At 58.2% G+C, this 27,411-nt stretch overlaps 3 protein-coding genes across 9 annotated transcripts; 2 read left to right on the top strand and 1 right to left on the bottom strand.

The window, feature by feature from the left end:
* Window positions 1-1,917: 1,917 nt before the first annotated feature.
* HDDC3 (HD domain containing 3) lies at window positions 1,918-3,773 on the bottom strand. The gene is made up of 4 exons (XM_039257513.1): window positions 3,414-3,773; window positions 3,050-3,105; window positions 2,697-2,937; window positions 1,918-2,360 (listed from the first exon to the last, which is right to left on the bottom strand). Exons 1-4 carry the CDS (start codon window positions 3,745-3,747, stop codon window positions 2,230-2,232), a joined length of 762 nt encoding a protein of 253 aa, XP_039113444.1. The 5' UTR covers window positions 3,748-3,773; the 3' UTR covers window positions 1,918-2,229.
* A 1,669-nt stretch (window positions 3,774-5,442) lies between these two features.
* On the top strand, window positions 5,443-19,002 carry UNC45A (unc-45 myosin chaperone A). Of its 2 annotated transcripts, XM_039257502.1 has the most exons (21): window positions 5,443-5,532; window positions 6,012-6,395; window positions 6,599-6,760; window positions 6,989-7,025; window positions 7,325-7,500; window positions 8,931-9,023; window positions 9,488-9,655; window positions 10,876-11,044; window positions 11,315-11,485; window positions 12,630-12,801; window positions 13,410-13,710; window positions 14,476-14,570; window positions 14,792-14,933; window positions 15,274-15,414; window positions 15,614-15,741; window positions 15,890-15,956; window positions 16,374-16,487; window positions 16,708-16,823; window positions 17,652-17,769; window positions 17,876-18,031; window positions 18,173-19,002. In XM_039257502.1, exons 2-21 carry the CDS (start codon window positions 6,390-6,392, stop codon window positions 18,428-18,430), a joined length of 2,790 nt encoding a protein of 929 aa, XP_039113433.1. In that variant the 5' UTR covers window positions 5,443-5,532; window positions 6,012-6,389; the 3' UTR covers window positions 18,431-19,002. The 2 variants fall into 2 exon arrangements, with proteins under 2 accessions (XP_039113433.1, XP_039113441.1); XM_039257510.1 differs by lacking the exon at window positions 5,443-5,532 and having other exon boundaries at window positions 6,002-6,395.
* A 339-nt stretch (window positions 19,003-19,341) lies between these two features.
* RCCD1 (RCC1 domain containing 1) lies at window positions 19,342-26,387 on the top strand. 6 transcript variants are annotated; one of them, XM_039257050.1, is made up of 10 exons: window positions 19,342-19,616; window positions 19,962-20,142; window positions 20,346-20,410; window positions 20,842-21,043; window positions 21,130-21,520; window positions 21,697-21,818; window positions 23,977-24,075; window positions 24,420-24,590; window positions 25,093-25,122; window positions 25,705-26,387. In XM_039257050.1, the coding sequence occupies exons 4-10, from the start codon at window positions 20,869-20,871 to the stop codon at window positions 25,851-25,853; spliced, it is 1,137 nt and encodes a 378-aa protein (XP_039112981.1). In that variant the 5' UTR covers window positions 19,342-19,616; window positions 19,962-20,142; window positions 20,346-20,410; window positions 20,842-20,868; the 3' UTR covers window positions 25,854-26,387. The 6 variants fall into 6 exon arrangements, with proteins under 6 accessions (XP_039112981.1, XP_039112965.1, XP_039112972.1 ...); XM_039257034.1 differs by having other exon boundaries at window positions 20,839-21,043; XM_039257041.1 differs by having other exon boundaries at window positions 20,803-21,043.
* Window positions 26,388-27,411: the final 1,024 nt, after the last annotated feature.

The raw sequence follows: 27,411 nt of genomic DNA, 5'->3' as shown, positions 1-27,411 counted from the left end.
TGTGATACTGTCTTCATTGCCGTGGCCCGGAACAGAACCTGCAATGTCTTCAAGGTATGCCTGTAATCTCAAATGGCTCAGGGGAAAAAGTTACTTATTCTGTACTTCGAACTTTGAAGTTTCTGGTTATTTAAAAGTATATATTGAGGGGCGCCTGGGTGGCTTAGTCGGTTAAGCGTCCGACTTTCGCTTAGGTCATGATCTCGCGGTTCGTGGGTTCGAGCCCCGCGTCGGGCTCTGTGCTGACTGCCAGCTCAGAGCCTGGAGCCTGTTTCAGAGTCTGTGTCTCCCTCTCTCTCTGACCCTCCCCTGCTCACGCTGTCTCTCTCTCTCTCCTAGAAATAAATAAAAACATTTTTAAAAAAAGTTTATATTGAATTAAAAAATATATATATCTACATTGAGCCACTACATTGGCTAAAATCAGACGCGTTATCTAGGGAGGCCTTGGACTCATAACCCATCCAGCCCTACTAGCCACTTCAGACCTGATCTTTACCATGTCAGGAGTGTGGAGCTGACCTCAGTGTGGTCGCTATGGTCTGGTTAAAAATGCCCAGTAGGGGGCATCTGACCGGCTCAGTCAGTAGGGCCTGTGACTCTTGATCTTCGCATGGTGAGTTCCAGCCCCATGATGGATGTATGTAGGGACTACGTAAAAATATGTAAGTAAATAAATTTAAAAAAAAATTTTTTTTAAGGCCTAGTAGTGGGGCAAAAGGAGGGCATCATGGTCTTGAGAACAGTGTCCCTCCCCTTCACTGTTGCATCTGGTTATTACAAAGAACAGGTGAAGTAACACATGTGAAATGGTGTTGTGAAACAGTGAGCACCTGTGACAATTTACCCCTGCATTCGGTAAGCATAGTTTTTATTAAAAAACGAGTATACTCGCCGGACTTGAACCCACTGACTGTGTGAGGTCATGACCTGAGCCCAAGTCCCACGCTTAATTGACTGACCCACCCAGGTGCCACCTATGTATTTTTTTAAAAATGCTTACTTAAAAATTTTTTTTTTAAATATTTATCTTTGAGAGACAGAGTGCAGGCAGAGAGGGAGGCACAGACTCCAAAGCAGGCTCCAGGCTCTGCGCTGTCCAACTCAGAAGTTCCATGAGGTCTTGACCTGAGTGCAAATGGGAAGCTCAACCGACTGAGCCACCCAGACGCCCCAATGAACTCCTTTCCCTTTAAAGTCACTTGTTGCCCTTCACCATCCACCCCCCCCCAAAGACACTGCAATGGGGTGTTCTTTGGGTACACAACCGTCGTGACCTAGCACGGAATGGCCTTTGACCTCACAACGATTTCCTGATCTCCCAGGCGTGCCCGCCCCTAGGGGCTAACAAGCCTCAGCAGCGACCAAAAACCCTTCACGACCTCTGACCCCCGACGCCACGAAGCGGCCCGCCCCCTCTTAAACCCCGCCCACCCCAGGGCTCCCTCGGCTGGGCCGCTCCAGACCACTTCCGGAGGTGCCCGGAAGTTCACGTCACTTAGCAACCAAAGGCACTGACAGAGGGGCGGAGCTGAGACCTGGGGTGGGCGACCGTCCCCTACCGGCCGGGCCGTGTTGCTGCTGGGGTCTCTCCAGGGCTCAGCAAGGGCAGCCACGAAGCAGGTGGCATTCCCTTCCAAAACGTCTGCCACCCCATCCCATTTTCCTAAGGAGGAAGGCTGCTACCATTTTTTGAGCACCTATGTGTCAGGCTCCATTTGAGACACCACATACTCTAACCCTAATAATTACACACCCTGTCTCACTGGTAAGGAAACTAGGCTCAGAAGGGTTGAGACATTCAACCTGAGGAACATTCCCCCGGGGGTGACACAATCAAAACCCTGCCATGCTGAAGGGCAGGTCTCCCGCACCCCAATGCTCCATTCAGGAGGCTGGGGAAGGAGCAGCAGGAACTTAAACCTTGACCCAAATGCTTTATTTTTCATAATGACGTATGAACGAGTGTTTATATAAGCCCAAATCCTTGGAGCAGGGGCGGGGAGAGTTTTGCCCAAGCAAAACGGCAGCCAGACCCAAGGAGAAGGGGCAGTGACTGCATTAGGGATGGGTGAGCTGCATCTGATTTCCTCAATCCAGGGCTCAGCTTAGTTGGCAGGAAACATTGAGAGAGATCTGGGCTCAATAAATCGGAGTGAGATCCAGAGGCACTGAAAGGCTGACTCCTTTCTGGCCCGGGGAAGGCTGGGGTTGGGCTCCAAGCACTGCTCAGAGTGTCAGCCCTCGCTCCTTAAACAGCTGCTTTAGAGCCTCTTCCAGCTGCCGGTTTGTTCCCTGAAGCCCCTTGACCACTTGCGCTGCCCACTCGAAGTATTCCTGGACTCGATGTTCAGACCATCCTGCATGAGAATGGACAGAAAACTGCTCACAGGACTTGAGCTTTAACGCTTTCTTAATTGATGGCTGTCCAGAACAGCACTGGATTATGCCCACTTCCTGGAGGGCAAGGCGCAGGGCCATGAGATGAGTTCCTGGTGGAATCTGTCCAGAACACTTGCCCTCGGCCCGATTATTGCTATTTCTACTGTGGGAAAGGAGATCAGAGTGGTCTCGTATTAGCTTGGGAAATCAACAAGAAAGCGCCGGCTCTCTTTCTTCCAGGGAGACTGATCAACCTGTGCCTGGAGTAGGTGGGCATCCCTCCCCTTCCCCTCAGGGCAGGTGGGGGAGCGTACCCACTGGGGTGCAACGGTTCAGGTCCCTCAGATTGTACAGCTTGTCTGCCAGCTTCACCAGTTTAGCCCCGGGACTGCTGTGGGGCGCTTGCTCCACCTGCAGCCGCTTTCTCTCCAGCTTGGGCAGAGTCTTGTCATCCGTAACCTCCTCCACCAGGCGCCGCACTTGTGCCCCAAAGTGCAGCTCCACCTCATCCAAAGTGGTGTCTGTGTCCTCCACTGTGTCATGGAGCAGCGCTGCCTGGGGGACAGGCTTCCATTTAGCCCCGCGACTCCAGCCGAGGCGTGGCGTCACGGCTGATGGGGCCCCTGATCCCCACCCCAGCCTGCTAGCAGAGAACGAGGAGAGTTACCTGTAACACCACAGTGTCAGTGACTCCCGCCTCATGGGTCAGGATCCGAGCCACACCTGACGGGGCAAAGCAGGAAATCAGACCCGAGGGAGTCCCAGGCTGCGTGTTGCGGATTTTGTGGAGCCAGGGGTGGCCTCTCACTAGCCAGATGACCTCGGGCAAGTCCTTTACTCTGGGTGTCAACTGTGCAGAGGAACAGCCATGCCTACGGCCCCGGGTTGTTTTGAGGCTTCAACACGAGAGGTGCCTGGCACAAAGCCGGGTACAGAGCAGGGTGCTCAATGGGGTGTAGGCCCTCCGCGTTCCCTTCCCGGTCCCCACCCCCTCGACGCCGTTGCGGGTGCTCCCGAGGCGGTGCGCCCACCGATAGGGTGGTTGATGTAGGGAGTCCCGTCGGGGTCCTTCCGTCGCTGCAGTCGGTGCTTGCGAGCCGCGAAGTCGGCAGCCTCCAGTAGCTGCGTGGCCTCGGAGCCCATCGCTGGGGTGGGGCGGGCGACTGCGGTCCCGGGAGCCCCTGGAGCCCGGGACGGAGCGTTCACAGCGCCCCCTGGCGCCGCGGAGGCCGAATGACTGGGGGCTCGGGCCCAGACGGGTTCTCTGCCGCTGGGATCCTGGCGGAGAGGGCAACGGGTGATGGGAGCTGCCCTCAGCATCGCAGCCCCTGTGCAGGCGCTCGCCTGGTGGTGCAGGAAGAACATGGCCGGCCTCGCTGGGAGCCCACAGTCTCGGGGAAGGAGGAAGAAAAACAAACAAGAAATAAGAGTCCTCACAGTGTGCGGGACCCGGGGCTGGAAGACACAGGGGACCATGGTCCCTTGGAGGAAGGGCGACTCACCTAGCCTCTGGGGTCAAAGACAGCCTCTCCCAGGAGGATCCTCTCCTCCCATGAAAAGACAATCTTCAATGGGTCAATGATCTGAAAATTCTCAAAGTGGTCTAAAAATGGTTTCCCCTGCGTGGTGGTGTGGGGGGGGACTGGTTGCTATGGGCATGCGCTGGGCCTGACCTTCTGGAAATTGGAGCCTGCACTAGCAACCTGCCCAATAGACTTGCAGGCAGCAGTGACATTTCTGCAAGAACTGACTTCTTTGTTCTCAGGTGTGGGGACAACATTTTTGCATTTCTTTCTTGTGCAGTAAGTGTTCCAGCTTCAGTCCCCAGGCACCTGCTGTGGGCCCCTCAGGTGATAACTGTTGTCTTCCTGTTCTGGGAGCAGGACATTGTCAGGCCTCAGCAGGTTCTAGAATAATACTTAACACTGCTGGCTGGTGGCTGTCAACCTCCTAGAGAAATTCCCTGTCTCAGCAGATGGTATCTATGAGGTTCAAGGAGTAAGAGGCACCTGGAGACCCCGGAAGACCTTTTCCTGTGCACTGGGACTGGCTAGTTGTGAAGTCTAAGTTCTCCGATGAGACTGGGAGCTTTTGTGTGTTGGCTGGTAGCTGGGGGAGACGGGGGCTCCAGGGAGAAGTTAATGGAAGGCCTCGCCCTTGTTTTTCAGCCTGTCTTAGTGGTTGTCATGATGCAGAAGTTAGGGAGGAAAGCTCCAGAGCTGTAACTGCGGTCCCTGGAGCCAAATGGAACGATACGAATTCCCAGAGCTTCCACAGCAGCCTGGAAGGTGAGAGTGGGTAGAGAGAAATGCTAGTCTGTTCCTCAGGCTCATGGCTCAGCTTCTCTCTCACGCTTCCTTCTGCCCCCTAGTCTGCTGGTGCTTCCGCCTTCAGCTCAGAAACCCTTCGGCAGCTTGGGGACACAGTCTTCACGTTTTCCAACAGAAAACAGACACTCAGGCCCTTTCATCCCTCTCTAGGGGTGGGTGACTGAGAAGCTTCAGGTTTGCGTCAATGGTGCCCAGGGGCCTTACAGTTTGGCTTTTTATTTCCTTACTGTCTGAAGCCACCGCTTAGAAACAGAGATGCTGGGGTCCCTAAGACCAGGGCTGAGGTGGAGGTGACGGCTCATGGGCTTTCAGAGGAGGCCGGGCCTTTTGCTGACGGCCCTGAGCGCGGGGCTACTGCTGCTCTCCAGCTGGGTGACGCCTGCTCAGCCAACCTCTCTTTCAGGTACAGCGCTCTCCTCTCCCCTCTGCGCGCGCCCCTCTTCGGGTCCCCTTGAATTTCAGCACGGGATGGGCTGCTCTGGGGAGCTGCTGGGGAGGAAAGGGGTCTGACCTTTCGAGAATGATCCTTTTGCACTCTCCAGAGGGGCCGAAGTGGGGTGTGGGCAGCCCATCCTTGCCTGTCTCCAGCCCCCATGCTCCTCCCTTCAGCACTGGCCCACCACCCCCACTTGTGCCAGACCAGCTGGGACTCAGAGGGTCGCCACTACCCTGGTTTCTTCTGTCCTCGGCTGTCGGATACCCCGGAGGAAGCTTACTGCTGCCACCTGCAGGCTGCAGGGGGCTCCTGCTGCACCCGGGCGGAATTTGAGGCCTTGTACCGGGTCAACCTGTCCGCCCTTCCGCCCGCACCCCTCTTCAGGTGAGAATTCCAGCCCCGGAGCCCCTGGGACCCCGACAGGGTGCTCCAGCATCCGGGGCCCTGTTTTTAAATTCTGGGGCGGGAGGCTCGTACAGACTAGTGGAGGGGCCGACTCCGAACAGAAAATCGCGGGAATGATTGTGGAGGGAAGTTAAGGGGGCTGTGGAAACGGGAAATCAGGGAGCCATGGCGCGCATCGCGGGGCTGGGGCGGGGTGGGGGCCGGTGTCAAGACTAAGCGGACCTTGTAGACCGCGGATTAAACCCGTTATGGACGGAGTTTTCAACCCTGACTCTGTCCGTGGATGGTTTCACGGCACCTGCGAAACCCCTGGATTTCTGGTTACGAATTCTACCTTCACCCGGGAAGAGGGGTGTCCCGAGCTTCCTCCGGACTCTTAGGGGGCTCTGTAAGCCACAGACGGCAGCAGCGAGTGCGCGGCGGGGGCCATCACCTTGACCCTGTCGCCTCTCCCACAGGGGCCCAGGCCCGCTCCTAGCGCTGGGCCTCTACACCCTGCTGCTCGTGGCCCTGATGACCGCCGACCTCGTGCACTTCTGCCGCGGCAGAGCGGGAGGCCGGCGCCCTGGTCGCAGCCGGCCGCCCTCCGGATCCTCCGCCGCGCGCCCCCTGCAGGTCTCCGCGGGAACGTACTAGGCGCGCCCACCGCTAGTCTGCGCCGCAGACCCGAGCCCCGCCCCTCGTCCGGCGCACTCTCGCCTTGGCCCCGCCCCTTCCTGCCCCCGCCTCTGACGCAGGACAGGGGCGGGGCGGCCGTCGCCGGATTCCTGAGCCTGATCCCACCCACCCCCGCCCCAGAGACTGCGCCTGCGCGCGCCTTGGACGCCGGCCGCGGGATGACTGTGAGTGGTCCAGGTACCCCCGAGCCCCGGCAGGTTGCCCCCGGGGTGCGTACCCGTCCCCCCCGCGCCATCACTACTTCCCACCTGTTCTGACCATTCCCGAGCCTCCTTCTCCCTGAGTCTTGACCCTCCGTTGGACTTGCCCCTGACCTGCGGTCTCCTCCCTCCCAGCTCCCCGATGTTTCCACCCATTCCCCTCACAGGCCAGCTCAGTGGAGCAGCTGCGGAAGGAGGGCAACGAGTTGTTCAAATGCGGGGATTACGAGGGCGCCCTGACGGCCTACACTCAGGCCCTGGGTCTGGGCGCGACGCCTCAGGACCAGGCCATCCTGCACCGAAACCGGGCCGCCTGCCACCTGAAGCTGGTGAGGGAGCCCGCTGCTCAGCCTCTGCCCTGCCCCGGCCCGGTTTACCCGCCTCGCTGCTGCTTGGGTCCCGGCTGCGCATTCACCCACCCAGGGCACCCACAGTGGGCTATCTTGGGCCTCCGGGTGGTAGGGAATCGAGTGGCTCTAGGGAACTACCCTGCTGCCCAGCTACTGCCAGGAAAAGGAGATGCCCAGCCTCTCAAGCCCCTGAACCTTTTCTTGCAGGAGGATTATGACAAAGCTGAAACCGAAGCATCCAGAGGTAGGGGCCTGTGGGCGGGGTTGTGGAGGCCTGGGGCTTCGCCTGGTGGGCAGGGATCTGGGGCCTCTGCATGTTCACGGTCTCCTTCTCCTTTGGTCCTGAAACACCCCTGCCTCCTTTCTTCCCCACTTCCTCGGGCATTTCCTTCCCTGCAGCTACCCTCACCTTTTCTGAGGCTGGATTACTGAGTCCCACATCTGTCCCCCCACCTTCCTCTGGCCCTCGAGATCTTTTCCCACTGCTCTTGCCTGAAGATTGGTGGCCTCATGGGTGCTGACAGAGCTCCCGTTTGTGCTCAGCCATCGAAAAGGATGGAGGGGACGTCAAAGCACTTTACCGGCGCAGCCAAGCCCTAGAGAAGCTGGGCCGTCTTGACCAGGCCGTCCTTGACCTGCAGAGATGTGCGAGCCTGGAGCCCAAGAATAGAGTTTTCCAGGAGGCCCTGAGGAACATTGGCGGCCAGATTCAGGAGAAGGTATGTAAATCACAGGGGAGGGAAGTGCGGTGAGAGAGAGAGAGAGAGAGAGAGATTGAGTGAGCAGAGGAGGGGCAGAGAGAGAGGAAGACCCAGAATCTGAAGCAGGCTCCAGGCTCTGAGCTATCAGCACAGAACCCGACGCGGGGCTCAAACTCCCAAACCTTGAGATCATGACCTGAGCTGAAGTCAGATGCTTAACCAGCTGAACCACCCAGGCACTCATTTGGCAAACTTTTAAAGTTTTTACCCTTTTCTAGCGTTACAGAGGCAGACACTTAAGTGGTGGGCTTGCTCATGACTGCTGACGTTGGTATAAACTGGTACATCCTTTGGCATATCTCTTAAAATTTTAAATGAGCATATCCTGTGATCCAGTATATTTACTCCTTGCTGCCTCCTCTAGAAAAGCTTTGCCCATCTACACAAGCAGGTGTGTGTATGTTTATTTCAGCGTTGTTTATAGTAATGAAAAATTGGAGCTTTGCCTTACCACCAGCAAGAGGGGCTAGGATCATCTTAATTCGATTATTTTATTTTTTATTTATTATTTTTGAGAGAGTGAGCAGGGAAGGAGCAGAAAGGGAGAGGGAGATAGAGGATCTGAAGAGGGCTCTGTGCTGATAGCAAAGAGCCTGATGCGGGGTTCGAACCCCCAAACCGTGAGATCATGACCTGGGCTGAGCTGGATACTTAACCGACTGAGCCACCCAGGTGCCTGGGTTTGACAAACTTGTCAGAAATCAGAGCACCTGATTGAGGGGCGCCTGGGTGGCTCCGTCGTTTAAGCGTCTGGCTTCAGCCCAGGTCATGATCTCACGGTTTGGGGGTTCGAACCCCGCATCAGGCTTTTTGCTGTCAGCACAGAGCCCGCTTCAGATCCTCTGTCTCCCTCTCTCTTTCTGCTCTTTCCCTGCTCACTCTTTCTTTCAAAAACAGATAAACGTTAAAAAAAAAAAAAAAAAAAACAAAGAAGATGTTGTCAGGAGAATTCTGGAGCCACAGGGAGTAGTAGCAACTACCTCATGATCTTCTGGCTCCTTGTAGCAGGTGTCAGTGCTGAGTTCAGGGTCATGGGCAGAGCACCGACGCTGCCCCAACATAGATGGCTCCTGTGGGAGAGGGTTGCCTCGTGGCTAACAAGACGCCTGCCCTTCTGAATGGCACTGCCTGCAGCATGGGCACCACCTGTCCTGCCCAAGCAGGAAGCAGCTCGGAGAGGAAAACAGCCGCGGGAAGTTTGGGTGAAGCTTCCAGGCGAGTCTCTTCCTGCCCGAGGTGGCTTGGTGCCCGCCCTCAGCCCAGGTGTCCTAGCTGTGCCTCCCGGAGACTGGAGCCAGGCCCTGGAAGGAGCCGAGGAGAACAGATAGGGAATGTGACATCCGTGGCGTAAAGAGTGATTTCTTCCACGCCTCGTTGGTTTGTCGTAGGTGCGGTACATGTCCTCGACGGACGCCAAAGTGGAACAGATGTTTCAGATACTCTTGGACCCCCAAGAGAAAGGCACCGAGAAAAAGCAGAAGGTACTGGTCTGGACTGAATGAGTGGGGGCTGACCTTGCACCGGAGCTGCCCCTCTGTAGTGGCCTCCCTGGGTGCTGATGTTGGCCCAGAGCTACTCCTGCCTCCCTCAGATCAGGCAGCCTAGCTCCCAGAGCCTCAGTGAGAGCTTACGGGGGCTGGGCCTGAGTGTGAGCCATGGAGAGGAAACCTATGTTCATTGAGTTGCCAGGTGCTAGGGCTACAGAGGTGACGGAGACAGGCTCTGCCAGGGACTCGGGGCTCCATTTACTTTAACCACTGATCCTGGGAGCAAGCTCTTCCTTCTACTTATAGAGGAGGAAACTGAAGTTCAGAGTGGTTCAGTTTATGGCCAAGGTCTCCGAGGTGCTAAGTGGAAGCAGTGAGATCCAGAGCACGGGGTCTCTGCTGGCCCTGGCCTGTGCTGCGTGTAGTGTCCACACCGTGATGCGCTTGCTTTGACACAGGCTTCCCAGAACCTGGTGGTGCTGGCCCGGGAGGATGCTGGGGCCGAGAAGATCTTCCGGAGCAATGGGGTGCAGCTCTTGCAACGGCTGCTGGACACGGGCGAGGCCGACCTCATGCTGGCGGCTCTGCGCACGCTGGTCGGCATTTGCTCAGAGCACCAGTCGCGGGTAGGTGGGGCAGAGGGTCAGGGTTACTGCCTCAGTCAATCTGTCTGTCCCTCCTTCCGCCCACCCTTCACCGTATTCCCAGAAGAACCGAAAGCAGAGTACAAAGAGACCTGTAACAAGAGAGGAAAAATTAAAATGTCTCAAAGAAGCCCCACGTGATTTGGGATGAACTGGGGCCTGTAAAGAGCAAAAGCAGCCCACTGATACCCCGAGCCCTTGCGTTAGGAGGCTTACAAGCTTGGGCTGGGCTTGCCTGTGGCCGGCTTGGACGCGCCTGGTCCCAGACTCCTGCACCATCCGTACAGTGAGAGCAAGCTGGTTACGAGGAGAAGGGTCCCTGTCCTTCCCTGACCATCAAACCAGTTTCCCCTGCGGGGTGTCCTCGAGCAGAGGATGTGGTCGGTGACACGACCCACAGCATCTGGACCATCGAGACAGTGACTACACAGGCGAGGCTTGACCCTGAACGGATTCTCTGCATAGACGGGGCATGTCCAGCACAGGCAGTTCCGCAAGAACATCCCTGCCCTGGTGAAGTCCGTGCCCTCGCTCTGGCCTGAGCTGGCTGGCCCCAGGGGACAGGGACCCGAGCCTTGCTTCCTTCCGGAGCCTCCTGTGGTTCCTAGATCAGGGACAGAGCTGTGGGACATTCTGGGAAAGATGTTTGGGCCAAGCTGAGGTGGTATTTCTGGGTCTCCCAGGACTAAGAGTCATGAAACCATGTGAATTCCATCTATTTCCTCCTGCCTCCCTGCCTGTGCCAGTGTGAACCAGTGTGAATATCCAGCCTTGGATATTCCACGCACATCCACGTGCCCAGACTGGAGATAGAGCCTCATGGTTGGCCGTAGAAGGGACCCGGGTGTCCCTGGATGTGGAGTCCCGGAGCTTGTCCAGGCTTACGTGACTCCTTGCTGGGCAAATGTGAACCAAAGCAGCTGCTCCCGGGGCCTTCGTGTTCCTTGTCCCCTTTGACTGGAGTTGAGGAGAGGAGAGGCAGCGGTGGACGCTTCTGGAATGCTCTCTTTAGTCAGCCTTTCCAGCAGAGTAATCCTGACCTTACCTCTGATCGCACCCTCAGGCCCACTTTGATTCCACGTGGAGCTGGTCCTTCCACCCAGATTTTTCTCCCCCTCTGGCCACACTCACGACCCACGCTTAGGGGTCTCTGTGGCTGCCCTTCACCAACTGGAGGCTCTGTCCCCCTCTGTCCCACGCAGACTGTGGCTACCCTGAGCGTGCTGGGAACTCGGCGGGTGGTCTCCATCCTGGGCGTGGAAAACCAGGCCGTGTCCCTGGCTGCCTGCCACCTGCTGCAGGTTATATTTGATGCCCTCAAGGAAGGCGTCAAGAAAGGCTTCAGAGGCAAGGAAGGCGCCATCATTGTAGGTGAGCGGTCCTGTGGGTGTTATGTTCGTGGAGGCGAAGGGGGCTCAGCCAGACAAGCCGGCTCTTTGCAGCTGTGGGTTGTTCAGGACTTCGGCGTGGGGACAGTATTATACTCTAGATTCTAGGCAGCCAGGATACCTGCGGGGAAGGCCGGAGCCCAGAGCCCAGGATGCGGGGCTCCCTTTCCTGTGCCTCCCTGGCCTGCCGGGGAAGCTCAGGGGTGGGGCAAAGCTGGGCCGCTGCAGAGCACCGATGTCTTCTCGTTGCCAGACCCTGCCCGGGAACTGAAGGTCCTCATCAGTAACCTCTTGGAGCTACTGACCGAGGCGGGGGTCTCTGGTCAAGGCCGGGACAACGCTCTGACCCTCCTGATTAAAACAGTGCCCCGGAAGTCTCTTAAGGACCCCAACAACAGCCTCACCCTCTGGGTCATTGACCAAGGTAGGCGATCACTTTTAAAGAAGGGCAAGGATACTCAGCGTACGTGTTCCATCTTGCGTGCGTGACTGGGCCGAGCTATCCCCGGTGGAGACTGTTCCCCGCCACGTGTCTGCCCTGCAGTGCACCCTGTGGCTGCATCGTAGGCTTAGGGAGCCCAGAGTGAGACCCTTCAGCCGTGAGCATGCGCACATGCACGCATGCACACACATCGTGCAGGCCTGTCTGCAGGGTAATGGGGAGGCTTGGTCAGCTTTCTGTGTTTGAAGGAGTTTCAGTGAGCGTACATTACTTCTACACGCAGAGAAAAATATTTAAAAGTTCCCTATATAAATTCATACTTCTCAGGGCACCCGGCCGTCTCAGTCGGTGGAACAGGCCAACTCTTGATCTCGGGGTCATGAGTTCGAGCCTTGCATTGGGCAGAGAGAGTCCTTGGAAAGAGTATTTAAATACATACATACGTACCTGCACACGCATATGTTCGTTACCTAATTCGTACTTCTCTTTTCCCTTAAAAGGTAAGGAAAGAAGGTTTAGCAAAGTTCCTGCATGAATACCTTTATTGGGGGCTCATCCTTCAGTGTCCCAATCATGGTGTGAGGTATGGGTGTTATTTTCCCCTTTGGTTTGACAGACCAAGAGCCTTAGAACCCCCAGAGCATTTAGCCCCATGGGCAGGGCCACCATGCAGTCCTCGCTTTTTTAAATTTTTATTTATTTTTTAATTTTTTTTAATGTTTATTTCTGAGAGAGAGAGAGAGAGAGAGAGAGAGGGAAAGAGAGAGACAGAGCACGAGTTGGGGAGGCCAGAGAGAGAGGGAGACACAGAATCCGAAGCAGGCTCCAGGCTCCAGGCTCCGAGCTGTCAGCACAGAGCCCGACGCGGGGTTCGAGATCACGGACCGTGAGATCATGACCTGAGCCGACGTCGGACGCTTAACCGACTGAGCCCCCCAGGCGCCCCCATGTACTCCTCGCTTCTGAGTTCCTTTTCCCAACCGCAGAGCCGCCTCTGTAGGCAGTGGTGGGTCAGCTGGCCATGCTGTCCGAGGTCCCCTTCTCTGTGCCTCTCCCACGAAACTCCTCCCTTTGCCGCTAGGATTCGGAACTAGGATTCTGCTGCCTAAGTAGTGTGTCTTTTCAGGCCTGAAGAAGATTCTGGAGGTGGGGGGCTCTGTGCAGGATCCCGCTGGGGAACTCACGGTGACGGCGAACAGCCGCATGAGCGCCTCCGTCCTCCTCAGCAAGCTTTTCGATGACCTGAAGTGTGATGCTGAGAGGGAGAATTTCCACCGACTCTGCGAAAACTACATCAAGTAAGGGAGTTGGCCCCTCGTCCCATTGCCAGGGGCTCCGACAGGAGTCCTGACCCCTCGGGGAGGGACAGCAGGGAAAGGTTTTCAGCCAGAAGAGCAGCCTTGGGGAGGCCTTACAGGGGATGGGGACACCACTTTTCCCGCAGTGGCCTCCCCAGGGACGTTCTTTCTGTGACCTGTTCTCCGCCACAGCAGTGTCCTTGAGCACTCCTGTGCTCACTGAGTGCTTGCTGTGTACCTGTTCCCACACGGCAGTGCAGCGTGACAGTCCTCATGCCCTTAGGGAGCGGACGGGGGGCGGGGGAAAGGGCTGCAGACAAATCGTGGAATAAGCAGAACGACGTCAGATCTTCACGAGCACAGGAAAGGAGGAAACAGTGGTGTGAGCGGGGGTAACCGATGGCAGACGTATGATCAGGGGACGCCTGGAAAGCCAGAGAGAGAAAGTGCGCAGCCAGCATCCAGGGGACCGTCCTCTCCTTCCCGTTGGCGGCTTTTGCTGTTCCTGCCCAAGTAGTGGAGACGGCTGGCCAGTGTACGGGGAGGGAGGGAAGGAGAGTCCCTTTCTGTCAGCCTCGGCGTGACAGCTGTCACCCTGTGCCCCCCAGGAGCCGGTTTGAGGGCCAAGGGCTGGCCGGGAAGCTGCGGGCCATCCAGACGGTGTCCTGCCTCCTGCAGGGCCCGTGCGAAGCCGGCAACCGGGCCCTGGAGCTGAGTGGCGTCATGGAGAGCGTGATCGCTCTGTGCGCCTCCGAGCAGGAGGAAGAGCAGCTGGTGGCGGTGGAGGCCCTCATCCACGCGGCCGGCAAGGCCAAGCGGGCCTCCTTCATCACCGCCAACGGCGTCTCACTGCTGAAGGACCTGTACAAGCGCAGTGAGAAGGACAGCATCCGGATCCGGGCGCTGGTGGTGAGACGCGCGGGCCTGGCCCGGGCGGGCAGGGGTACCGGGTGGCCGGCATCTTGGGGTGTGGCTCCAGCACACGCTGGTGAAAATATGGGACATGCAGGGCCTTGTCGAGGCCCGAGGCATGCGCCCTGACTGCCTCTACTATGGGGCTCATGGTCCAGTCAGGGAGATGAGCCTCGCCCCGAGGGGACCCCTGAGAATCCAGGGCGGCACGTGCCGCCCCCCCAGAGGTGGTAGGAGAAGCTCCAGGGGGAGATGGGGGAGGGGGAGGGGGAGGACCGCGGGCCAGGCCGCTCGGAGGGGCCGCGTGGAAAGGCCAGGCGTGCAGGTGGCCCCAGGCGCTGGCGGCTTGGGCACTGGTTGGCCTCCACACAGCTCGGGAAAGTTGGTCTTCCTTGGGGCACTCAGTCCTGGATTTCCCCGTCCCGGAAGGATCTTGCCTTGGCTGAGGCCCCTGTCTTCTCCCCAGACGTGTCATAGCTCCAGCTGTAAAGGCCTCTTTGTCTGACACGGAAAGGAACAGAGCAAGTCCCAGTGTAGATATGGAGGGGCTGGGACCCAGGACTGCACAGGGACAACACGCCAGTCTCCCCAGTGGCCAGCCCAGCAGCCGGTCTGCTGCCAGTGCTCTAGGTGGTGGCCTGGGGTGGGTGTGCGTGGCCTCCAGAGGGCCCGGCAGCATGTCAGGGAGAGAACCGGGTACAGGGAGCCCACCCCTGCCTCCATCCCGGGAGACTAGTGGCTGGTTGTCGCCATCTCCCCCAGGGGCTGTGTAAGCTCGGCTCGGCCGGAGGGACGGACTTCAGCATGAAGCAGTTTGCCGAAGGCTCTACTCTCAAACTGGCTAAGCAGTGTCGCAAGTGAGTTATTTGGTGTTGCCATGGCTCCCCAACTTCAAGAGAAAGGTCGGGGTGGAGGGCGGGGCCTCCTGGTGACCCTGCTCTCCTCCAGGCAGACCCTCCTGGATCCCTCCACATGTGTGGAGGGGACTGCGAGAACCCATGGCTTTCCCCCCTCGGTCCTGGCACGCCCCTTCCCCCACCCCCTTCTGATGGTCATCTGCTGCCCCGCGTGTCCCCAGGTGGCTGTGCAATGACCAGATCGATGCAGGCACCCGGCGCTGGGCAGTCGAGGGCCTGGCCTACCTCACCTTCGACGCCGATGTGAAGGAAGAGTTTGTGGAAGATGAGGCCGCCCTGAAGGCTCTGTTCCAGCTCAGCAGGGTAGCCCCGTGGCCTCCTGTAGTCCCCTGGGAACGTGTCTAGGATTAGAACTTACCCTGGGGCGGGGCGGGGGAGGGCCGGCAGCCCGCATGACCCCTCTGTGGCGATAGCCTGCTGGGCTGCTCCCACAGCGTCAGGATGGATGGCCTCTTTGGAGGAGTTCGGGAGGTCAAGTGCCTGAGCTCCCAAAGTCTGGGGCCAGGCTGGGCCCGGGAGGCTCCCAGCTTCATCCCGGTGCCTGAGAGGTCCTGCCGAGGGTAGAGTCCGGGGCCTGGGTGGCATTTATCCCCTGCTCCTCTGCCCTGGGATGGCCGACTGACTGCCCCTCTGCTGCCCGCAGTCCGAGGAGAGGTCGGTGCTCTTTGCGGTGGCTTCGGCACTGGTGAACTGCACCAACAGCTACGACTACGAGGAGCCGGACCCCAAGATGGTGGAGCTGGCCAAGTATGCCAAGCAGCACGTGCCTGAGCAGCACCCCAAGGTGAGGGAGCCTCAGAGAGGCTTTGGGGGCCTCTGAACCTTTGGGACCCTTTGACCTGGGGCAACCAGAGCATCCTTCCGTGTGAGCGGGCTTCTTTCCCCTTGTACGCGTGTTCATCACTTTGTGCTGTGAGGAGGGTCCCGCTTTCCCTGTCTTGTCAGCCGAGGCCCTTCTGCTGATAAGCTGCTTCGCCACCCAGGACAAACCAGGTTTTGTGCGAGCCCGGGTGAAGAAGCTGCTGGCCGCGGGCGTGGTGTCAGCCATGACGTGCATGGTCAAGACCGAGAGCCCCGTGCTGACTAATTCCTGCCGAGAGCTGCTCTCCAGGTGAGCCCACCTCAGTGCATCCAGGAGCCCCGGGGCCTCCGTGTGACTGCGGAGGAGCAGGCCCCGGGGCTGCGGGCCACCGCGTAGCTTCCTGCCTTCGCTGAGCCCAGAGCCCTGGCCCCCGCCCACTTGCGCCCTCTCCCCTCAGGGTCTTCCTGGCTTTGGTGGACGATGTAGAAGACCGTGGCACTGTGGTTGCTCAGGGAGGGGGCAAGGTAAGCTGGCTTACAGACTCCTTCCTGATGGTCTAGAAAACGTGACTCAGTGGCCACTACACCAGAGACAAGGCCGGAAGGCATTACGAGTGACCGGCAGGAACGTCTTCCTGCTGAGTGAGTGCCGCCGATGAGGCGGGTTTGTGCCCATTCAGGTCCTGAATTCTCCTCTCCCCCATGTCACTGACCTGCATGGCCCGGGGCCCAGCATAAGCCATGGCTGGCCCTTAATAGGTGTTTCCCAAAGTATTTGGGCAGCTTAGGTGGGGAGGCCTGAGAGAAGTGAAGACGGTCTGAGCAGACGTGGTCAAGCCCAGGGGTAGAGAGAGGTGAGCACCGTGTCAGGGCTCAGGGCCTTGTGGTCTGGGCCTTACCCATCAGGGCACATCCCGGACACTCATGGGCTTGTCCCCACAGGCTCTGCTCCCGCTGGCCCTGGAAGGCACTGATGTGGGGCAGACGAAGGCAGCCCAGGCTCTTGCCAAACTCACCATCACCTCCAACCCAGAGATGACTTTTCCTGGTGAGCGGGTATGTGTCCTGCTGCCCAGCCCTGGCCTCTCCACCTGTCCCTGGGTCCTGGTGGCCTCTGACCTGGGTGTGGCTTGTCCTTGGGACTGACAGGACGTGGCAGCTTTGCTGAGCCCTGGTGGGAAGGACAGCCTTCTCTTGGGGGGTTGTGGGGGGTGGACTCTCCCCTTTAGGGCAGTGGGGGCAGGGCAAGTAGCCCTGACAGGTGGATGTATCACAGATCTATGAAGTGGTCCGGCCCCTCGTCTCCCTGTTGCACCTCAACTGCTCAGGCTTGCAGAACTTCGAGGCACTCATGGCTCTGACCAACCTGGCAGGGATCAGTGAGAGGCTCCGGTAAGGTCCTTCGGGAGGGGGGACCTGGGCAGGGAGGGCATTCTCCCCCAGGACTGCACTTGACAGTCTGAAGAGCACTCTTGGGTCATTGCTTTATTTGAGCTTCGCAGTGACCTCTGTGTATTATACAGCTGGGGAGACAGGCCAGGTTTGACTAGTACAGCGTCCCACGAGCAGGCAAGGCATTGGGCAGCGACGGTGCAAGCTCTGGAGTCAGACGGCCCGGGTTTAAATCTTGACCTTACTGCTTACCAGTATGCAGCCTCAAACAAGTGCTGTTCTGTGCCTCAGTTTCCCTTCTGTGAAATGAGATGGTTCTAGTACCAACAGGTACTATAGGGGTAGTAGCAAGGAGAAGTAAATGAGAAAATGCAGGCAAAAGCACTTAGTAAGCAGAACCTGGCTCCCAGGACCGTGCCCGGTCAATATGTGTCAGCTGTTACTACTGATTGTGATATTGGGCCCATTAACCATGACTCGGCCTCGGTCTCTTCTTATGCAAAACAATAATCCTACCTGCACCTTTAAGAAAGACATTCCAAATTCTGGGTCAGGGTAGGTGCTTAAATGTTAGTTGTGAGCGTCACCATCACCAGCCCCCGCCGGTCTCCTAACTCCTACTGTAGAGCGTTTTCTGCGGTCCCATGCTCTCTTCCAGGCCTGCTTAAGAAGCTGCAAAGCATTGCTGTTCATATCCGGTGTAGGAGGCTCTCTGGATACTACCTGGGAAATCCTTGGCCTGGGGCTCGATTGTGTGCGGATGCTGGGGTCAGGGAGGTGGATGCAGAGGCTCTGAGGATGCTGACCATTCCACCCTTGGCCCTGCAGGCAGAAGATCCTGAAGGAGAAGGCTGTGCCCATGATTGAGGGCTATATGTTCGAGGAGCACGAGATGATCCGCCGGGCAGCCACGGAGTGCATGTGTAACTTGGCCATGAGCAAAGAGGTGAGGGCGGGGCGGGCCGATCGCGACGGGCAGGCGTGCAGAAGTACCTGTGTCCCGGCTGGCTTTGCCCCAGCTGACCCCGCCCCCTCTCCTCATCTGGCCGCAGGTGCAGGACCTTTTTGAAGCCACGGGCAACGACCGGCTGAAGCTGCTGGTGCTGTACAGCGGGGAGGACGACGAGCTGCTGCGGCGGGCAGCTGCTGGGGGCCTGGCCATGCTCACCTCCATGCGGCCGTCACTCTGCAGCCGCATCCCCCAAGTGGTCAGTGCCTCGGTGGGGGAGGGAAGCTGGGCCAGGAGCTCCCTGCGGGCAGGTTGGGGGAGGGGGCGGATCTCAGGGCAGCTGTTCTGCTGCCGGGGTTGAGCCTGTTGCTCAGCGGTGGCACTGCCCTGTTTCCCACAGACCACACACTGGCTGGAGATCCTGCAGGCCTTGCTTCTAAGCCCCAGCCAGGAGCTGCAGCACCGGGGGGCCGTGGTGGCACTGAACATGGTGGAGGCCTCGAAAGACATCGCCAGCACCCTGATGGAGAGCGAAGTGCTGGAGATCCTGTCGGTGCTGGCCAAGGGCAAGGAAGGCCCGGTCACCAGGGCTGCCGCAGCCTGCCTGGCAAAAGCGGTGGAATACGGGCTTATCAAACCCAACCAGGACGGAGAGTGAGGGGCCGCCGCATGCATACGCCCCCTGTTGCAGCAGAGGAGTGAGGACATACACGGCCGGGGCTGCTGGGGGCTGGGTGCTGCACGCTGGCTTCTCTGTAGCTGCCCTTTGATGTCCTCTGCTAAGTCAGGGACCACACTCATTCACAGCCCTGCTCTGCCAGCACTGCCTCCAGCCTCACGCAGCAGGGCCCTTTTCCTGTCCTGTAGACCGCTGGGGAGGGGGCACGTTATACCCTGACCCGGCCTGTGGATTCCCGGAATTGGGAAAGGGCACATCACGCAGCCTCACCAACTGAGAGCATCTCCTGACCTGCTAGCGGCAGTGCCTCGACCCTCTAAGTATATGGAACTGAAATGTGTGCCCTGTCCCTAGGCAGGGAGGGCTGGCTGTGAGCCAGGCCTGGTAGAGTGCACAGCAGAGCCACGGTACAGAAGGAAGCCAATGGATTCTCCACCCGAGAGCCTGCTGAGTTGCTTTTTAATTCTGTTCGAGGGTCAAGGGGTAAACCTAGGCAGCTAATTAAAAAAAAATCTGTTCCATCTCTTGGAATAAATGGGTTTGGACTCCTAGATACTGCCCCTTCAGTATTTTTGTCTTTGTATTGAGAATTCCCAGTGGCCTCCACTCTGGCCGTGCGCTGGATTTGGGGTTGGTGCCGCCTCAGGGCATGCTCTTCCCTGGGGGTGGGGGGTTGGGGGGGTAGATCTCTGGCTGAACCAGGCGAGAGCAAGAGCTCCCCCACCTGCCGGGGCGGAGAGTCCGCGAGAAGCCTGCTTCCGTTCTGGGAGCCCAGATTGAAGATCATTGGTTAGCAGAGGTGAGTGACAGGTCCCGAGCCAATGGGAGGCCAAGCTCGCCAAGGCGCCCGCCCAGCACAGCTGCTTCCTGTTGGGCATAGGCCCCGCGCGCGCGTGTGGATGAGCCGCTGCGGTCCCGGCGAGGGGAATGACAGGGAGCACGCGTCTCCGCAGTCGCTCCCCGCCAGCCCTTCGATTCGGATTCTGACCCGAACTCCATCGCCCCCCGCGGGGCAAGACCGTCCGACCCGACCTCTGCCTTGGGCCCGCGCCCACCGGAGGTTAACCCATTCACACCGAGGGCGCAGCGGCCCAGCGCAAGCCCCGGGGCCGGCTCCACGGAGCTCTGGGCTGGACAGGCCGCGGTGCGGACTGCGGGCAGCGAGGTGAGCACCGCCCAGCGGCCCCCGCGCCCCGAGCGCTGACGTCACCGCTGTCGCCGGCGATTGGCCGGGGGAGGCTGCGGCAGCCAATGGGCGCCTCGCCCGGGACGCGGCTCCTCAAACCTCTCCTCCGCGGCGGCTGTCAGCTGGGTCCTTCCAGGACTGGCAACCGGTGCCTGGGCGGCTGCGCTGCGCCCCCGCTTTTCCTCCCTCGAGAGTGCCGGGCGGAAGGAGCTGCCCGAGAGGGTGGAGGGCACAGGGTAAGGGACAAGGTCAGAGGCCCCCTTGGGTTGGGACTACACGGAAGGGGCTGGGAGCCCAGGTTCAGGTAAGGAGCTTTGGTTGCAGGAGGGACCCAGGAGCTGACTTCAGACGCTTGAAAACGTCTGTGAAATCCTGACCAAGCCGAACATGCTGTACGGAAAAAGCGACGTTGCTTTTGTAACCACTGGACTGTGTATTTGTCTCCCCATTTATGTGTGAGCTCCTTGGGGACAGACAGCCGTCTTTCTCATCGGCCCAGACCAAGGTATCGATAAATGCTTGTAGGACGAATAAATGACTGGGTGAGGTCCAGTTGAAATTGTTTATAAAGGTCCCTGGAAAACCGGTACCCCTGGACTTTTTTTTTTAAATCTCTAAGTACTGGATTTAAGAAGCCAATACTTCCCTTCTAAGCCTATCGTGGTGTGTGCCAGTACTTAAACCCTCTTTTCCATCTGTTCCACACAGGGCAGGCGGCATCTTCTCCTATCCCCTGCCTTCGTAAAACTGAAGAAACTGAATCGAGAGCTTAAGTAAGTTGGCCAAGGACCCAGGCACCTGCAAGGCCAACGTGTGAACCCTGGAGCGGGTCGTAACCCGCACAGCGCACTGTCTCCCACGCGCTCCGCTTTGCGCCGGGGGGAAGAGCACTGTGTGTGGTTGTGTAAAGGCTACTTTCTCTGGGGGTCTCCTTTCTCAAATGGTGGGGGAGGGCTCTGGTTCCCCAGGTGACACGGGGTAACGTGTCTGACACTGGGAATTTGGAGCCGGAGGGGCTCAGATGGGCCCAGCGTCTAAGAGAGAGGCCGCTTCAATACCTGGTGCCCACTCTGGGGGACGCCGAGCTTGCTGGAGTTAAAGGGGAGACCGGGAAAGCGCCCCCATTCTAGGCAGCCCAGAATGATCTTCCTAAATCTGGTGGTAGGATGCCTAACCCTGTCCCGCCGCCCACCCCGTTCAGCAGGCGGCCAGCAGAGGGCGCCGCCAGAGCATGGCCGAGGAGCGCCGGGGGTCCTGGTTCGGCTTCGGTTTCTGCGGCTTCGGGCAGGCGCTGGGCTCGGGGCGCGGGCGGCAGGTGCACAGCCCCGAGCCGCTGCGGACACCGGGCGAGGGCGCCGACGTCTGCCGCGTGAGCGCGAGCTGGAGCTACACCGCCTTCGTGACCCGTGAGCGCCCCCCCTCCGCCCCCTTCCGGTCCGGGCCCGGGGTGCGTGGCCTGCCGGCTCCCCAGCGCCCCCTCTAACCCCCGCAGGTGGAGGCCGGCTGGAGCTGTCGGGCTCCGCGGGCGGCGCGGCGGGCGGCTGCAGGGACGCGTGGGCCTCGGAGGCGCTCCTCGTGGTGCTGCGCGCAGGACGCGGGTCGGGGCCGGAGCTGCAGGTCTGGGAACCGGGTTCGGCGCTGAGCGGGGAGCCCCTGTGGGTCCACACCTTGGCTCCGGAGGCCGAAGGGGAAGACGCACCGGGCGGGGAGCCCCAGGCCGGGGCCCTGCCCCTGCTGCCCGGCGCGCGGGCCTACGTGAGTCCGCGGCCGCCCTTCTACAGCCCTCTGGCCCCGGGGCTGCGGGCGCGCCGGCTGGAGCTGGGCACCGAGCACGCGCTGCTGCTGGACGAGGCGGGCCAGGTGTTCTCCTGGGGCCAGGGCAGGTGAGTGGGGGCGTGGCCAGGTGAGGGGGGCGTGGCCAGGCGAGGCCTGTGGGCTTTTTGCGCGGGCGGGCGGGGGCAGATAAACGTGGCTCCGAGTGGGAGGTGACCATATGGGCGCGAGTCGAGTGTGACTAGGGTAAGGAAGGGGAGCCCTGATTGGGGTGTCCCTTGCGCAGGCATGGACAGCTGGGCCACGGGACTCTAGAGGCTGAGCTGGAGCCGAGGCTGCTGGAGGCATTGCAGGGCGTCCCCATGGCTGAGGTGGCAGCAGGGGGCTGGCACTCTGTGTGTGTGAGTGGTAAGTGACCTGGTGCCTCTCCAGACAGACTCAGGGGCTCCAGGGCTCCAAACCTTCCTTCTTTTCTGGTTTTGGTAGGTAGCCTAGCCAGGCCTCCTTCCAAGTTCATCCTACCTTAATCCACTCGGTCATTCATGACCCCTACATGCCTCTCAAATTCAGTCTCTCTAGGGCACCTGGGTGGCTCATTTGGTTAAGCATCTGACTCTTGATGTCGGCTCAGGTCATGATCTCAGGGTTTGTGAGATGGAGCCCAGTGTCTGGCTCTGCACTGCCAGAGTGGAGCCTGCTTGGGATATTCTCTCTCTCTCTCTTCCCTCTACCCCCACCCTCCCACCGGCGCAGGAGTGCATTCTCAGGCACTCTCTCTCAAAAATAAACATTTTTTAAAAACTCGGCCTCTCTGCCATGGCCATTACCCTCTCGCACTGGTACTGTTGCCTATCTTCTGTTGTCGGAGTCCCCCGCCTCCCATCCCTCTGCCAGGGCTGCCTTACTGAAACGTTGCAGAGGCGCACGAAGGGTTGAGGGGCCGGCCAAGCCAAGAAGAATGGAGAAGAAAGGCTGCCGTGACGTGTGACCCACAGTGGACGCTCAGATGCCCACAGGGAGGACAGGGTGGCGAGGGTGGGCCCAGAGTGAGGACCCTCACTTTGGGTTGTAAGTTCACCGCCCTGGTGGGGCCCCAGCTGCCGCTGATCCCTGGGCTGTCGAGGGGGGGAGCAGATGATCTGTTCAAGGGTCTGCATCTGTGGCTCTGGCTGCCACTTACATCCCCGGGGTCGGCGGCAGCTTTAACAGCAACTTCTGCATGTACCCCCGCCCCTCATAGTCTCGCGTGATGGGCCTGGGTTGGCAACCAGACTTGAAAACTACCGGGCCAGAGGGAAGGGAAGAGAAGACTAGAAACAGCCGGATGGGAGGTCTAACACTTAAGGTCGGAAGGAGTTGGAAGCCTTCAGTTTCTCAGAGTGTTTGGAGCACAGGTGCTTCAGCCTAGACTTCTAGGTTCACGTCATCACTTTGCCCCTTGTGACCTTGGGCAGGTCACTTGTCCGTGCCTCGTGTCTTGTCATGAATAGAACGGGGGTGTGGTCACGTGACCGTTTGCACGGCTGTTCTGAGGATTAAGTGATTGTATTTGAAAAGTGCTTAAAAGCACTGGCACAGGTGGAAGGCTTGATAAAAATGAGCTACAGTTGTTAGGGGATTTTTACATGAGGGCCAGTTGCTCCAGCCAACAAACTGTAGTGTTGGGGGGGGGGGGCGGTGGTTAGAGCTTCCAGAAAAGGCCTTCAGCTGGACCAGTGGGGGAGGGGGCTGAACAAAGCGTGCGGGCTCCGTGGGTTTGAAAGGGAGGCCCTGGGGGAGCTTCCAGGGGTATATTTCTGAAGTGTGTGTTGTGGGACGTTTTGTGAAAGGGAAGTTTGTGCAAAATGTACCCCAAAGAAGTTGTAGATCAAAGAAAAAGGCTGAGTCCAGCTGGACAAGAAACCGTTTACTTACAGACGTGTGTCTCAGGCGGCTGCAAGCTGGCTGCGGCCCCACCTCCCTTCAGACCTGCTTTTATAGCCCTCGAGGCTAGGGAGTCCATGCTAGGGAGGCCACCTGGAGGAGGCTGTTTGAGAATAGATAAGTGTCAGTCCCATCTCCAGAGCAGATCCAAGGACCTTATGCCCCAAAAGTGTCCCTAACGACTTTTGTGTGTGCGATCTAGAATAGTGTGTCAGGGGCTGTGCTCCGGAAGGCTTCAGGCCACAGGGCTGTTATCATGGTAGGTTTGTGCAAGCTGGTGTGAGTCCAGGGGCACCCGGGTTGCTCAGTCAGGCAAGTGTCCGGACTCTTGATTTCAGTTTGCCTTATGACCTCGTGGTTCTCGAGATCGATCCCCACCTCGCTGACAGTGCAGAGGCTGTTTGGGATTCTCTCTACCCCTCCCCACCTCCCTCACCGTCTCACTCTAAATAAATAAACATTAAAAAAAAAAAAAGACCAGGGCCTGAGGGAGGCTGTGCAGGGGTGCTGACTGGGGCAGGCCATGCATTAGTTGTCCCCAGGGAGCTAGTGGGCGTGAGGGAGTTCGGGTGGATTCAGGGGACTTCCGGGTTTGTGAGGGGTTTACAGTCTAATTGATGGGTCCCCTTTGTCTCTTTTCCAGAGACTGGCGATATTTATATCTGGGGCTGGAACGAATCCGGGCAGCTGGCCCTGCCCAGCAGGAGCCTGGCAGAGGATGGCCAGACCGCTGCCCGGGAAGGTGAGCGTCATTCTATGGCTGTTTCTCTCGGTCCCAACTCCTGGCCGTATGCTGGCCTGAGACCCCACGGCGCTCAGGAGGGACACGTGCCATCCGTGGGACCCCAGGACCCGCTGCAGGACGCTGGGCCCCTAGGGACGGGAGCACGGCGAGGCTGGTGCGTCAGCACCATGCTCCCTGCGGACCTGTCAACCCCAGCACGTCCCCGGGGTTGCAGGGGGGGTGTGGACAGGAAGGTGCTTTGAGGTGCTGTTGTGCTGGATGAGCCCATGTGTGGATAAGGGGTAGGTCAGTGCTCAGTGTGAACTGCCATTATCCTCGTCACTCTTCCCGCTTCTCCGAAGCTAGTGGCCTGAAGGAAGACGGTTCTGACGTGAGGAGAACAGGCTGGGGTGAGGATGGAGGCCCGGCCCCCTTCATAGCCATCCAGCCCTTCCCGGCTTTACTGGATCTCCCCCTGGGCACAGACGCAGTCAAGGCCAGCTGTGGATCCCGGCACACGGCAGTGGTGACCAGTGAGTGGGGCTGGGGGGCTGGGTCACGAAGGAGCAGGAAGTCCCTCCCTCCACCCTGTCCCACACCCGCTGCAGAAGAGTGTGATCACCCTAAAAACTGTTATTTTAAGTGTCTTTGATGCGTCCTGAGTAGCTGCGTCACTTCAGTGACTACGGCCCCAACCGCCATGGGGATCAGCAGTAGGTCCCCAGCCGGCAGGCCCCGAAGGTCCCTGCTGGAGGGAGGCTAGCGTTCGCCTCCTTTGTCCGAGAGCCGGGCCTGCCCAGTCCAGCCTCTGAGACTCCTGAACTCAGTAGCTGTGAGCTGTAGCCCCTCAGTTGGCAGAAAGGAAGGTAAACCGATTTAGCCCGAGTCCTTTACCACCGTGGATGTGATTACACACTGTTAGGGGGGATGTTTTGCTGTGCCCAGCAGAGCTCAGGACACATGGAAGGTGCTGGCGGTAGTGGGCTGTGGCAGGCCGTGTAGACAGATGCCTGTGACAGCCCCTTACTCTTGTAGGAAGCGGGGAGCTCTACACTTGGGGCTGGGGTAAGTAAGGGTTTGCTCGGTGATGCTTGAGCCACTGGGGGGAGGGGAAGGGACCCTGGGGTGGAGGGCAGGAGACGAAAGCCACGCAGCCGTGGGGAGGCAGGGGCCTCTGACCACCGGGAAGTTGGGGACTGAACTGTGTATCACCTTGTCCAGAGCGGGTCCAAGTACACTGAAGCTCAGAGACCAGACAGGAGATGCTGTTAGTACTTCCCGTTTCTCTTTCTGAAAAAGTGTCCTAAGGGAGTAGTTAGACAGCACTGTTGACCCGTCTGTTGGTCTACACTGGGGAGAGACAAAAGCTGCAGCAGAAATCTCTGCTCTGAGTATCTGGGGCGAGGAGCAGGCCACCCGCAAGAGCATCTTGCCCGGAGCGGCTGGTGGCGGGCTGCCCCTTGGGGACCTGTGGCTTCACTTGGCCCTGAGGACTCTGTGGCCTGGTCCCCTGAACTCCCAGAGTGGACACCGGCGGAGTGGAGGCTTAGACCCGGCACTTCGGTCGATGGGCTGAATTTCCTTCCTGGAGGGGGGCGGCCCCAAGGTCCAGTGGCGAGGAGGGCCAAGGAGCTCGTTTCACTGTAGGTAAATATGGGCAGCTTGGCCACACGGACGTGAGCAGCTTGGATCGGCCCCGCCGAGTGGAGTATTTTGTAGATGCACAGCTCCAGGTAAGGGCCGTGAGCTGTGGGCCCTGGAACACCTACGTGTACGCCGTGGAGAAAGACAGCTGACGGCTGCAGAGAAGGGTGTACAAGAAGTGTACAGTGAATTCTTCCGTCAGCACCTGTGAGCCCCCACCCCAGGCAAGGAAGTGTCTGCCGGCACCCCAGAGGCCCTGCATTCGCCCCTCCCCTCGCCTTAGGGCTGCAGCTTCACCTTGGTCCCCCCGTTAGGAACGGGCGGGGAGCTCTGGAAGCGAGTGCCTGAGGCCAGCACTGCAGACACCGTGAAGTCAGAACCTGTGGGTGGGGAGCCCGGGCTGGGGTAGATTTTAAAGCTCCCCCACCTACCCCAAGGTGATCAGGGCTGAGAGGGGGAACCCCTGGAGGTCATCTTTTGTTCCTCTCTCCGGATTCTGTCTCCCTGTGTGGATCCTTATACAACAGGATTTAGTTTGTCCGCTTTTGAACTTTATGTAAATGGAATCATCCTGCATATGTTCCTTTGTGTCTTATTTTTTCATTGAACACAGGACGATCCATCCATGTAGCGTCCTTTGTGCGATTCATTCATTATTATTGTTAGGTGGTCTTCCATCAGGTGAATATACCTCTTTATATACTTTTCTGTAGATGGTCATTATTTCTTTTTTTTTTTTTTTTTTTTTACTGAGTTAAAGTGCACATAAAAAATTGCCATTTTAGCCATTTTTAAGGGTACGGTCCAGTAGTAGGAAGTATATTCACATTGTTGTGAAGCCAGCACCACCATTGACCCCCATAATTCTTTTCATCTTGTAAAACTGAAACTGTTATCTATTTTTTTAAAGTTTATTTATTTTGAGAGAGCAGGCGAGGGACAGAGGGGACTCCCAGCCCAGTAGGCTCTGCACTATTAGCGCAGAGCCCAATGCAGGGCTTGAACTCCTAAACCTTGATCATGACCTGAGCCAAAATCAAAGTCAGATGCTTAACTGAGCCACCCAGGTGCCCCAAAACTTTTTACCTATTGAGCTATGACTCCCCACTCTCCCCTGGCAACTACCATTATACCTTCTGTCTTTCTGATTTCGACTTCTCTACCTCATATAAGTGGACTCTTACTGTATATATATTTTGTCACTAGCTTCTATTACTTAGCATAATGTCCTCAAGATTCATACATGTTACAGCAAACTGCAGAATTTCCTTCCTTTTCAGGCCAGAATTCTTTTTTTTTTTTTTAATTTTTTAATGTTTATTTTGCTTTTGTGAGAGAGCATCAGCAGGGGAGGGGCAGAGAGAGAGGGAGACACAGAATCAGAAGCAGGCTCCAGACACTAGGCTGTCAACACAGAGCCGGACGCGGGGCTCGAACTCACAAACTGTGAGATCATGACCTGAGCCGAAGTCAGACACTCAACTGAGCCACCCAGGCACCCCTCAGGCCAGAATCCTAATCCTTTTCCTATACACACCACATTTTGTTTATCCGCTCATCAGTTGATGGTCACGGGGTTGCTTCTGTGTTTTAGCTGCTGTGAATAATGCTGCTATGAACGTAGGTGTATGGATACTTCTCTGGGGCCCTGCTTCCAATTCTTTTGGATGTATACTCAGAAGGGGAATTTCTGCGTCATATGGTAATTCT

Source organism: Hyaena hyaena, unplaced genomic scaffold (assembly GCF_003009895.1).
Source record: "Hyaena hyaena isolate Hyena2069 unplaced genomic scaffold, ASM300989v1 scaffold_13, whole genome shotgun sequence".
NCBI lineage: Eukaryota > Metazoa > Chordata > Mammalia > Carnivora > Hyaenidae > Hyaena > Hyaena hyaena.
The sequence above is the reverse complement of the archived record's forward strand: the minus strand, read 5'-3'. Positions and strand labels throughout refer to the sequence as shown.

Bases quoted from the DNA above. Each gene is read 5' to 3' on its own strand.
- HDDC3 (XM_039257513.1), bottom strand. From the start codon at position 3,747: ATGTTCTTCCTGCACCACCAGGCGAGCGCCTGCACAGGGGCTGCGATG. The intron at 2,938-3,049 runs GTAACTCTCCTC...CCTGTCCCCCAG, and splicing joins CTGACACTGTGGTGTTACAG to GCAGCGCTGCTCCATGACAC. The intron at 2,361-2,696 runs GTACGCTCCCCC...ATTCTCATGCAG, and splicing joins GAACCGTTGCACCCCAGTGG to GATGGTCTGAACATCGAGTC.
- RCCD1 (XM_039257060.1), top strand. From the start codon at position 20,869: ATGGCCGAGGAGCGCCGGGGGTCCTGGTTCGGCTTCGGTTTCTGCGGC. The intron at 21,521-21,696 runs GTGAGTGGGGGC...TCCCTTGCGCAG, and splicing joins TTCTCCTGGGGCCAGGGCAG to GCATGGACAGCTGGGCCACG. The intron at 24,591-25,092 runs GTGAGTGGGGCT...TTACTCTTGTAG, and splicing joins GCACACGGCAGTGGTGACCA to GAAGCGGGGAGCTCTACACT.
- UNC45A (XM_039257502.1), top strand. The intron at 15,742-15,889 runs GTGAGCCCACCT...CTCTCCCCTCAG, and splicing joins TGCCGAGAGCTGCTCTCCAG to GGTCTTCCTGGCTTTGGTGG. The intron at 17,770-17,875 runs GTGAGGGCGGGG...ATCTGGCCGCAG, and splicing joins ACTTGGCCATGAGCAAAGAG to GTGCAGGACCTTTTTGAAGC.